Raw genomic sequence first — 11,477 nt, 5'->3', positions numbered from 1 at the left:
TGGGGGGCGTGTTGAATGATTTTCATACTACTGTAATACACTTCAAATATCAATATTCAACCAAAACACCATCTCTCTTTCCATATTAAAAATAATTTCTGAAAATTTTTTTGTTAGTTATATAAATATTTTACGGTTTACCAATTAAATATTTTCCTTTGTAAATATGATATATTATTTTCCTTTTCTATTTATCATTAATTCAATGAAAAAAAAAAAATGATGTTGCTTGTGTTTTGTGTGATTCTGACACTTGACCAATGGAGAAAATAACGCTTACGTTTGTGCTTTAGATCTCAGAAGAGAGACGCTACGCTCCCACCACCAGCAACCCTCTCTCACCCCCTTCTCACAAACGCAAACAGAAAGAGAGAAGACGAAGAAGAAAAAAGAACGCACGCACTCCTTTACATTCCTTTGGCCGATACGACGTCGTCTCATACCTTTGGCCAACCCTTAATCCAGGTCCCTTCTTCTTTGCCTTATTTCATTTCTTTATTATTTTTTTTCTTTCTTCTACTATCTAATTTCCAATTTATTGAAACGTTTTCTTTCGAATCAGATTGTTATTCATATTAATTTTGAGAATACAATCATTTAAACAACGAATCTTCAAAATACAACGCGAGTGTTTGAGAATTCCAGGTTCTTAATTGTATGAATATTTTATTTATTTGTTTATTTACTTATTTATTTATTGCGGGAGCAGGATAATAAGGTATAGAAATGGTTTCCAAGGCTTGGGTGCGGTGATTGTTGCTGTTACAGTGGGGAGCAATAACGGAGTGGATCGCAGAGTGGATCGGAGAATGGACAGAAGTAAGAGCCGTACCGATCTACTCGCAGCCGGAAAGAAGAGGGTACGGATTTTTATTTCTAAATTTATTTTGTATATATGCATCATCAAGAATCTCAATTTTTGCTCGGATAAGTTTATATGCTTGTTTAGTTTTGAATAAGATTGAGCTGCATTGTTTGCTTTTATTGTTATTGGCCACTTAGGTTGTTCAAATTGGTGTTGGATGATTGCATAGTTGGAATTATAATAGTAGAAAATCATTTTACATTGTGATCCTGCAAAGTAAGAGGGTTTGCTTCGAAGAGTAATGTGCAGAATTGATAAACGTGGATGAAAAAACCAATAGTTTAAGATTTCATAATATACGAGCTCTTTGCATAATGTATCATGGATATGCAGGAATTTAAGTGCCTTGATTTTCTCATTGGCAGTTACCACCTGCACCTTACTCTGTAAAGTTCACCATTCCCTTTAGATGCCTACAATCAACATAAGAAAAGTGAATAATAGTACATGACCTTGTGGCATTAATGAATGGAGTTGAGTGGTTGCAGTTTCTTAATTTTATTATTGTGTTTTTATTTCCAGCTTCAACAATTCCGTCAGAAGAAGGACGGTAAAGGTGGTAGTAGCCGTGGGAAATCAAAAAAATCTGATAAAAATCTAATACCTGAGGACGACACTGATGGACAAAGTAGTCCTTCTATGTCAACAACATCATCTCAGGTTACAGATGGAAATGTTGAAACTGACAATGAGTCTAATGCCGTTAGCGCGGAATTATTAGAGTCCCAGTCTTCACCAAACTCATTAACTCTTGACAATCTTGATCCATCTGCTGATTCATCACCACTGGCTATTATAAATACTATAGATGAGGAAACAGAATTGGATTCTGGTAGAAAGTCATCCCTTGCAGTTCAGGAGGGCCATGAGGTTGATTCTGAGCTGTCTTCCCAAGATCAAGGGAAACGTGCTGAGTATGTTGGTGCTGATGTGGCTGAGGATGTTTCTTTGCGAACTTCAGACGACCAGAAAGATCTGGAATCGGATAGAAGGCCAGGTGCCGAGGCTCAGGAGGTCGGTAAGGAAGATTCTGAGTTGTCTTTCCACGATCAAGGGAAAAATGCTCAGAATGTTGGTGCTGCTGTGGCTGATGATATATCTTTGAAAACTACAGATAGCCTGGGTCCTGAAGGTGGACCAACTTATGATCATGAGTCTGCACCTGCCATTGTTGCAACTGCAGTCGGCGAGCCTGTTCCAGTCACAGCAGAGGGTGATAGCAGGGAAGTATCCTTGCTTTTATCTGAAGATACGACCATTACATCCTTGATGCAAACAAGGGAAGATAAGGTAACCAACTTAGGTTTGTGCTCCTTCTCTTTCTCTCTCTTGTGGGCTTTCACTCTCCCTTTTAATACAATGTTATACGTTTACTTTTAGGCATTAAGCTATTAGTTGCGCAGGCTGGAATATTGATTTGTGTATTTGTTTTATAATTTATATTCTCATTTGTTGCTGGGTAGGGGCAATGCAGGATGCTGATGGTTTGGATACAAAGAAATCTGGTCAAAGCACTGATGTGGAGGAGGCATTTCATAAAACAGAACAACTGGGCAAGTCAGTTGAAGTTGTTTCCTCTCCTAAAGACATTATGCCAGATAAGCATTTGACTTCTAATCAAGGGCAGGGAGATGATATTGCAACTGGTGGTCCTTCTGTGAAGAATCCGGAGGGAGAAATATTATCAGGTTCATCCCATGAAGAAATGCATCTTCAGCCTATTCAAGAACAGATTGTTGAACAGGTTCATAGTGGACATGGCAGAGGACTTCAGGAGGAGCCTTATCAGCAAAGCACTCCTGTTGGATCTATAGCTCTGGATCCAAATTATGAGTTGTCAATGGGAGATGACGCGGTTAATTTGGCCAGGCCAGTGGATGCCTCTCATAGTTTTGATGCAAAAACAGTTGATTTCATGAAGCTGGCTGGAATTATAAAAGATCTTAATGAAGATGTGCTGGCTGAAATTATAAGGGGGCTTAATGAAGACGAGTTTTACTTTTTGCTCAAGTCAAGAAGGGAAGTTTCCGATGCAGATCCTCTAGCCACTAGTTCAACTCTACCTGATGGTGACTTTTCAGAAGCATTTCAGAGACTTAAAGAAGAATTGTTCCTTTCAACTTTAATGAAAAGTATATCTGACATGCAGTTAAGTGAACACTTGGAGCTACAGCTGCAGGCTGACAATGAACATCCCCAGTTCGTTGATGAAGTATCTGAGCTCCGAGCTTCTCATCTCGAAGTTAATGAGAAGAATCAACTCCTTATTGAAGAGCTTTCTAATTGCCGTGCTGAACTGCAAGATGTTTCCCAAAAGTGTGTTGAACTGCAAAACCAATTTAATGCTGCCAAGGGTGTGGTTGATACTCTTTCTGCCAGAGTAGTTGAGCTGCAGATTAGTTGTGAAGTCTCCCAAGAAGATTCATTGAATCTGTCAGCAGATTTGTCCGACTGTAGAAGCTTGATCTCATGCTTACAATCTGAAAAGAAGGGTATGAATGAAAATCTTGAGTTGGTGTCTTCTGAGAAAGTCAGACTTGCAAATGAGAAGGAGGTTCATCTAGGTGAAAGTAAGAGGCTGTCAACTGAATTATCTGACTTAAAGAGTTCCATGGAAGTTATAGAAGTTGGAAACGAAGTTTTTGATGATTCTCTTGGTTTTGTTTCGTTGAAGACTTGCTTGAATGAGATGGAGAAAATTTTGGCGAAGCTTGAACAGGCAACTAATGAGTTCCATTTTCAATCAGTCGGCAGGTCTGGTGAACAAGTTTCTCCAGCTGCAGTATCAAAAACACATGAAGATGAACATGAGGTGGAGGTAAGGGATTCAAATGAAGTTCATTCGTCATCAGAATCATTTATTATGTTTGCCAAAGAGGAAACTGGAAACATGAGAAAATTGCTTTCAGAGTGGAAGGGGCATGTTCAGAGTGCAGATGCGTTGTTCAAGGGGGAGCGTGATGGTAGGAAAATTGGTGATGCAAAGAACCGTGATCTCAAAGATCAGTTCGAAGAATTGAAACAACATTGTTCAAATTTGGAAGCATCCAATGTTGAACTTACAGTTCAATGTGAAGCTGCAAAACAACTTCTGGCTGACTTTCAAGAAAAGAAATGTCATCTTGAGGAACTCTGCGAAGCTTTAAAACAAGAAGATATCCAACTCAAAGCCAAAAATAACGAACTTTATGAAAAACTTGGGCAGTTTCAGTCAAAAGTTAGTGAATTGTATACTGAAATCTGCGATGTGAAACAAAGTTCAAATGAGATGTCTTCTATTATTGGTGATCAACTGGAAAATTTGCAGAAGGAGTTGACTCAAAGAACTATGGTGCTCGAGCAAGGCTGGAATACTATTATGGCTGATATATTTAAATTAGTTAGCAAGCTGAATGAATCAGTTGGGGAAACATCCTCAGCCGTCTCGTTTGATGCTCATGATAACTTGGATATCAATAATCTGTTAGCAGTTTCTGTTAATGCAGCCACTAAAATGATTTTTGATCTTCGGAAGAAACTTGAAGCTACTTGTTCGGAACATGAAACAATCTGCTCATCATTTAAAGAGGTGAATATGAAATGTGAGGATCTGCTTGGACGGAATGAATTGGCTGTTGGTGTATTGCACAAGATATACAATGACCTGCGGAAACTTCTGCTCAGTCATAGTGGATCTATGGGTGAAGAGAAGATAGATGTACAAAGCGAAGCACTGCCTGATCTCCTTAACTATGATAGCTATCAGAATATCATGAGATGTCTTGTGGATTTATTGACTGAAAAGCGGGAGCTTGAGTCTGTTAACAATGAGATGAAGTCAGAAATGGAGGAACTGAAGATCAAGTGTCTTGATCTAGACTCTGTTAGCAAGTTAATTGAAGATCTTGCCGGCGCTCTGAATATAGAGCATTCGCAGATTGAAAGAAATAAAACTCCTCTTTCATGCTTGGATTCATTAGTGTCTAGCCTTCTACAGAAAACCAGAGATGCTGAAATCCAGTTACACATGACTAAAGAAGGCTATGGATATAGCGAGACTGAATTGGCTGAATTGGAGGACAAAATGCATTATCTAGACACACTGCGTCTTGAGAAAGAAAATGAAATCCTTGTTCTTAAGGAAATCTTACACCAAGCTGAGGAAGCTCTTACTGCTGCTCGTTCTGAATTGCATGAGAAAACAAATGAACTTGAATATTCAGAGCAAAAGGTGTCCTCCGTGCGGGAGAAACTTAGCATTGCAGTTGCCAAGGGAAAAGGCTTGGTTGTCCAGCGGGATGGCCTCAAGCAGTCTCTGGCTGAGACATCTAGTGAACTGGAGAGATGCATGCAGGAGTTGCAATTGAAAGATGCTAGACTTCATGAGGTTGAAACAAAGCTTAAGACCTACGCAGAGGCTGGTGAGCGCATGGAAGCTATGGAATCCGAGCTTTCATATATTCGTAATTCATCTAATTCCTTGAGAGAGTCATTTCTTCTTAAAGATTCAATGCTTCAGAGGATAGAAGAGGTTTTGGAAGAACTAGATCTCCCAGAGCAGTTTCATTCAGGAGATATAATTGAAAAGATTGATTGGTTGGCTAGGTCAGTTGCTAGTAACTCATTGCCTATGAATGATTGGGAGCAGAAGGAATCTGCAGGAGGAGTTTCATACGCTGATGCTGGTTATGTTGCCAGAGAGTCCTTGGAAGATGATAGTCAGCTGCCACCAGATTCAGGGGATGATTCCCGGAAAGATGATAGTCAGCTGCAATCAGATCCAGGGGATGTACGGCAGCAACAAGAAGAGCTACAAGCCAGTCTTGTCCCACTAGATGGAGATGATCTGAGAAAGAAATTTGAGGAGTTACACAAGAAGTATTTTGGTCTGGCTGAGCAAAATGAAATGCTGGAGCAGTCATTGATGGAAAGAAACAGCATAGTTCAGAGATGGGAAGAGCTTGTAGACAGGATTGATATGCCTTCACATTTACGGTCTGTGGAAATGGAGGATAGAATTGAATGGGTAGGACGAGCACTTGCTGAGGCTAATCATCATGTTGATTCTCTGCAGCTTAAGATTGAAAAATACGAAAGCTATTGTGGATTGCTAAATTCTGATCTTGAAGGGTCTCAAAGGACAGTCTCTGCTCTTCAGACAGACCTTAGATCTCTTACAACTGAGAGAGAGCACCTTTCTGAAAAACTGGAAGTACTGATGTTTGAATGTGAGAAACTATCTATGGAGGTTGGGCAAGCTGAATATCAGAATGAAGTGATGCATAATGAAATATCTAGTTTGAAGGATATACTGGAAAAGAAAGAACTTGAGAATGAAAAGTTGCATACTGAACTAGCTAGTTTGAAGGATATATTGGAAAAGAAAGATTCAATTGAAGAACAAGTATTTGCCATTGATAGCAAGCTCAGAAAACTGCATGACTTACTTGGTGATGCGTTGCCAGAATCTGAAATGGAAAATCTGGTTTCTGTAACTGCAAATATTGATTCCTTGGAAGAACTGCTGAGAAAGCTTATAGAAAATCAAGCTAGTCTTCAATCAAAGAAGGATGCAATTGAAGAACAAATTTTCACCATTGATAGTAAGCTCCAAAAACTGCATGACTTAGTTTGTGACGTCTTGCCAGAATCTGAAACACAAAATCTGGTTTCTGGAAGTGCAAATATTGATTCCTTGGAAGAATTGCTGAGAAGGCTTGTAGAAAATCAAGCAAGTCTTAAATCAAAGAAAGATGCAATTGAAGAACAAATTTTCACCATTGATGGGAAGCTCAGAAAACTGCATGACTTAGTTGGTGATGTGCTGCCAGAATCCGAAACTGAAAATCTTGTTTCCGGAAGTTTAAGTATTGATTCCTTGGAAGCACTGCTGAGAAAGCTTATAGAAAATCAAGTTGGTCTTCAATCAAAGAAGGATGCAATTGAAGAACAAATTTTCATCATTGATGGGAAGCTCAGGAAACTGCATGACTTAGTTGGTGATGCGCTGCCAGAATCCGAAACTGAAAATCTTGTTTCCGGAAGTTTAAATATTGATTCCTTGGAAGAACTGCTGAGAAGGCTTATAGAAAATCAAGCTAGTCTTCAATCAAAGAAGGATGCAATTGAAGAACAAATTTTCATCATTGATGGGAAGCTCAGGAGACTGCATGACTTAGTTGGTGATGCGCTGCCAGAATCCGAAACTGAAAATCTTGTTTCTGGAAGTGCAAATATTGATTCCTTGGAAGAACTGCTGAGAAAGCTTATAGAAAATCAAGCAAGTATTCAATCAGAGAAAGGTGCAATTGAAGAACAAATTTTCACCACTGATGGCAAGCTCAGGAAACTGTATGACTTAATTCGTGATGTCTTGCCAGAATCTGAAACACAAAATCTGGTTTCTGGAAGTTCAAATATTGATTCCTTGGAAGAATTGCTGAGAAAGCTTGTAGAAAATCAAGCAAGCCTTCAATCAAAGAAAGATGCAATTGAAGAACAAATTTTCACCGTTGATGGGAAGCTAAAAAAACTGCATGACTTAGTTGGTGATGTGCTGCCAGAATCTGAAACTGGAAATCTGGTTTCTGGAAGTGCAAATATTGATTCCTTGGAAGAACTGCTGAGAAAGCTTATAGAAAATCAAGCAAGTTTTCGATCAAAGAAAGATGCAATTGAAGAACAAATTTTCACCATTGATGGTAAGCTCCAAAAACTGCATGACTTAGTTCGTGATGTCTTGCCAGAATCTGAAACACAAAATCTGGTTTCTGGAAGTGCAAATATTGATTCCTTGGAAGAATTGCTGAGAAAGCTTGTAGAAAATCAAGCAAGCCTTCAATCAAAGAAAGATGCAATTGAAGAACAAATTTTCACCATTGATAGGAAGCTCAAAAAACTGCATGACTTAGTTGGTGATGTGCTGCCAGAATCTGAAACTGAAAATCTGGTTTCTGGAAGTGCAAATATTGATTCCTTGGAAGAACTGCTGAGAAAGCTTATAGAAAATCAAGCTAGTCTTCAAACAAAGAAGGATGCAACTGAAGAACAAATTTTCATCATTGATGGGAAGCTCAGAAAACTGCATGAATTAGTAGGTGATGCGCTGCCAGAATCCGAAACTGAAAATCTTGTTTCCAGAAGTGCAAATATTGATTCCTTGGAAGAACTGCTGAGAAAGCTTATAGAAAATCAAGCAAGTATTCAATCAGAGAAAGGTGCAATTGAAGAACAAATTTTCACCACTGATGGCAAGCTCAGGAAACTGCATGACTTAGTTTTTGACGTCTTGCCAGAATATGAAACAGAAAATCTGGTTTCCGGAAGTGCAAATATTGATACCTTGGAAGAATTGCTGAGGAAGCTTGTAGAAAATCAAGCCAGCCTTCAATCAAAGAAAGATACAATTGAAGAACAAATTTTCACCATTGATGTCAAACTCAGGAAACTGCATGATTTAGTTGGTGATGTATTGCCAGAATCTGAAACAGAAAATCTGGTTTCGGGAAGTGCAAATATTGATTCCTTGGAAGAACTGCTGAGAAAGCTTATAGAAAATCAAGCAAGTCTTCAATCAAACAAACTGATGCATGTGGTTGAACTTGCTAGTGACAGTTCACAACAAGATGGTGCCACTATTCTGGAGGCAAGAAGTACAGATATGCATGATAAGGAGGAGGCAGATATTGATAGATATAAGAAAGATCTGGAGGAGGCTTTGAGTGAATTGGCGCATGCAAAGGAGGAGAGAGAGAAAACTTTGGAAAAGCAAATGTCTTTATCCACTGAAGTTGAAGCTTTGAGCAAGAGAATTGAGGAGTTGCAATTGCTTCTTAATCAGGAGGAGCAGAAGTCAGCATCTGTTAGAGAAAAATTAAACGTTGCTGTCAGGAAAGGGAAGTCTTTGGTCCAACACCGAGACAGTCTTAAACAAACAATTGAAGAGATGACTACTGAGATTACGCAGTTGAAATCTGAGATCAGTAATAGGGAAGATACTCTGGCTGAGCATGCTCAGAAGTTAAGTCATTTGTCAACTTACCCAAATAGATTGGAAGCTCTTGAATCTGAGATGATACATCTGAAGAACCACTTGGCAGAATCTGAGCACCACTTGCAGGAGAAAGAATATTCTTTGAACCTGATTTTGAACAAGTTAGGTGAGATTGAGATTGGTGGTGAGGGTTATATAAGTGATCCAATCAAGAAGTTGGAATGCATTGAGAAACTTTGCTCTGATCTGCATGGTACTGTTGCCTCTTTAGAACAAGAATCCAGGAAATCTAAAAGAGCAGCAGAGCTCCTGTTGGCAGAGTTGAATGAGGTTCAGGAAAGAAATGATGCTTTTCAGGAGGAGCTCGCAAAGGCAGATGCTGAGCTTGTGGATCTCAGGAAAGAGAGGGATTCATTTGAGGCTGCCAAACTGGAAGCTCTTTCACATCTTCAAAAGTTGTCAGCCTTGCATGAGGAGGGAAAAAAGAACCATTCTTCCGAGATGACGGCATTAAAATCTAGCATGAATGAACTCTGCACAGGATTTGGTGAGATACAGCATTTACTGGTTAGTGCGTTCTCCATGGATTTGGAATCTTTTCAAAATCTGGAGGCTGGTCTCAAGTCATGCATAAAAGGAAGCAATGCTACAAATATGTTGGATTCATCTGTTGCCAAAACACATAATGGCATGTCACCTTGTTCATCTATTACTAAGGTATTATTATCATATGGGTACTCAAACCAGTCATTAGAAAATATTTTTTTAGCACTTAGTTTTGATTACATTTGGTTTTCTAAAGCAACTTCTTTAAATGCTAAAGCAATTAGAAATTTAAATTAGAAAGCAGTTATTGGATGGGTGAAGCTGTGTAGATTTGATTTCTTGTACTTTTTTTTGTATGTTTTGTTTTGTTTTTTTTCCCCCTCTCCCTGCTTGCCATTCCATCTAATGCTATTTGAATGGGCTGTTAGGTTCATTTCCATACTTTGATATATGTGTTACCATTCAGATGCAATGTTTTTTTTTCCTTTTCTTTTTTTCTCTCTCCCCAACTGCATGCTTTTGTCCATAAGCATGTAATGCTATGGATGTGTTCCTAGCCTCTGTTGTTCTGTGAATGGTTATTTGAAAGAGCTTCTTGGTCTGATATACGACGCATAGGGATATTACAACTTGGCTGCATGTTTGAGATTTCTATTCTCTCTGTTTTTGTTATCTCAAACCATTTTAATGCTTATCATTTAATTGATTTAGATTTTTTCTGAGTTGTGACTTCTCAAACTAGAATAAACTCAGCACTGGTGACATTTTTCAGAGCCAGAAAGATTATTTTGTTCTATCCCAGAAAAGGATAGAAGTTTGTATTCAGTAGACACTGGCTTGCTGCATACATTTTATTGTTAACTTGTAGGCATTACTTTGAATAACTTCTTTATTGCATGTGGTTTTGTTAACCTATTTCCTCAAGATTTCAGAAATTTCTATAACCAGTTAGAAATTCAGGTACAAAAATATTTCCCCTTTGAGATCTCAGTCCGTGATGGAGGTAGAGATTTTTATCTTTATTATAATTGTAAATAGAATAGAAATGGATTGATGCAGTTGCAACTTGAAACTCAGTTCTCTTCTCTCTTTATGACTCATTTATATTCCTTGCATATTTCTGGTTTATCTCTTAGTTAATTTTTCTGATAAGGCTTACTTGCAATTCTTGTTATTATTTTGTTGAATTTGTTCTTCCTAATATTATGACATTTCTCTCCAGCAGAGCTCCTTGTCTTCAGATTCTCGATCTGATTTTGACACAGTTGGAAATTTCCATCTTCTTCGGAGTCAACTGCAAGAGGTATTGGTAGAGATTGGTTCTCTTAAGGAAAGAATAACTATGCACTCAAGTTTGATGCTGGAGCAAGACAAAAATCTGTCTGAACTAATGGCGAGTATTGAAAAAGAAATGACTATCCAAAGAGAGTCATGTGAAGCCATGAAGCAAAAAGTTACTAATCAAGATGGGGAACTAGTTGCATTACGCGGGAGCATTGACTACCTTTGTGAAGCATGTATCAGCTCAGTCAATGAAATTGAAAATGGAAAAGCTGAACTGGTTGGAAATAAGGTTGAATCAGATCCAGGGATTAACTTGATGCTGACATCATTTGGCGATGGAACATCTGAAGAACGCATCAGAACCCTCGTAGATAGATTGCTGATGGCTGCAAAAAGTGTTGCTACTATAAGAACTGGTTTTGCAGATGCTAATCATAATGAAATGAAGGCTACTATAACAAATTTACAGCTAGAGCTTCAGGAGAAGGATGTCCAAAGAGAGAGGATTTGCTCAGAGCTGGTAAAGCAGATCAAGGATGCTGAAGCTTCTGCAAACAGTTACTCTCAAGATCTTCAATCTCTTAAGATTCAAGAGCACAATCTTAAGAAACAGGTGGAAGTAATTGAGGCAGAAAGGAAGATACTGGAAGAGAGAGTAAATGAGCTGCAGGAAAAGCAACGAATTGCAGCTGAATTGGAGGAGAAAACCAAATCTCAGACTGATTTGCTGGCCGCCAAAGACCAAGGTGAGCTTTATGTGGTTTCTTGTTTTTTTTTTTTTTTGTTTTTTTTTATTAAACATTTTTTTTT

General features: G+C 38.5%; 1 protein-coding gene across 1 annotated transcript in view; it reads left to right on the top strand.

Moving 5' to 3' along the window:
• LOC107605164 (GRIP and coiled-coil domain-containing protein 2) overlaps positions 245-11,477 on the top strand; it is a 13,716-nt gene continuing 2,483 nt past the window's right edge. Inside the window, exons 1-7 of the mRNA XM_021105114.1 lie at positions 245-465; positions 710-860; positions 1,388-2,168; positions 2,329-6,101; positions 6,165-6,264; positions 8,152-9,554; positions 10,606-11,413. Coding sequence (XP_020960773.1) covers positions 810-860; positions 1,388-2,168; positions 2,329-6,101; positions 6,165-6,264; positions 8,152-9,554; positions 10,606-11,413 — 6,916 coding nt within the window. The 5' untranslated portion in view covers positions 245-465; positions 710-809. The remainder of the gene's footprint in view (positions 466-709; positions 861-1,387; positions 2,169-2,328; positions 6,102-6,164; positions 6,265-8,151; positions 9,555-10,605; positions 11,414-11,477) is intronic.

The sequence above is a fragment of the Arachis ipaensis genome, chromosome B06, assembly GCF_000816755.2.
Source record: "Arachis ipaensis cultivar K30076 chromosome B06, Araip1.1, whole genome shotgun sequence".
Lineage (NCBI taxonomy): Eukaryota > Viridiplantae > Streptophyta > Magnoliopsida > Fabales > Fabaceae > Arachis > Arachis ipaensis.
This window is presented reverse-complemented; position numbering and strand designations above follow the sequence as displayed.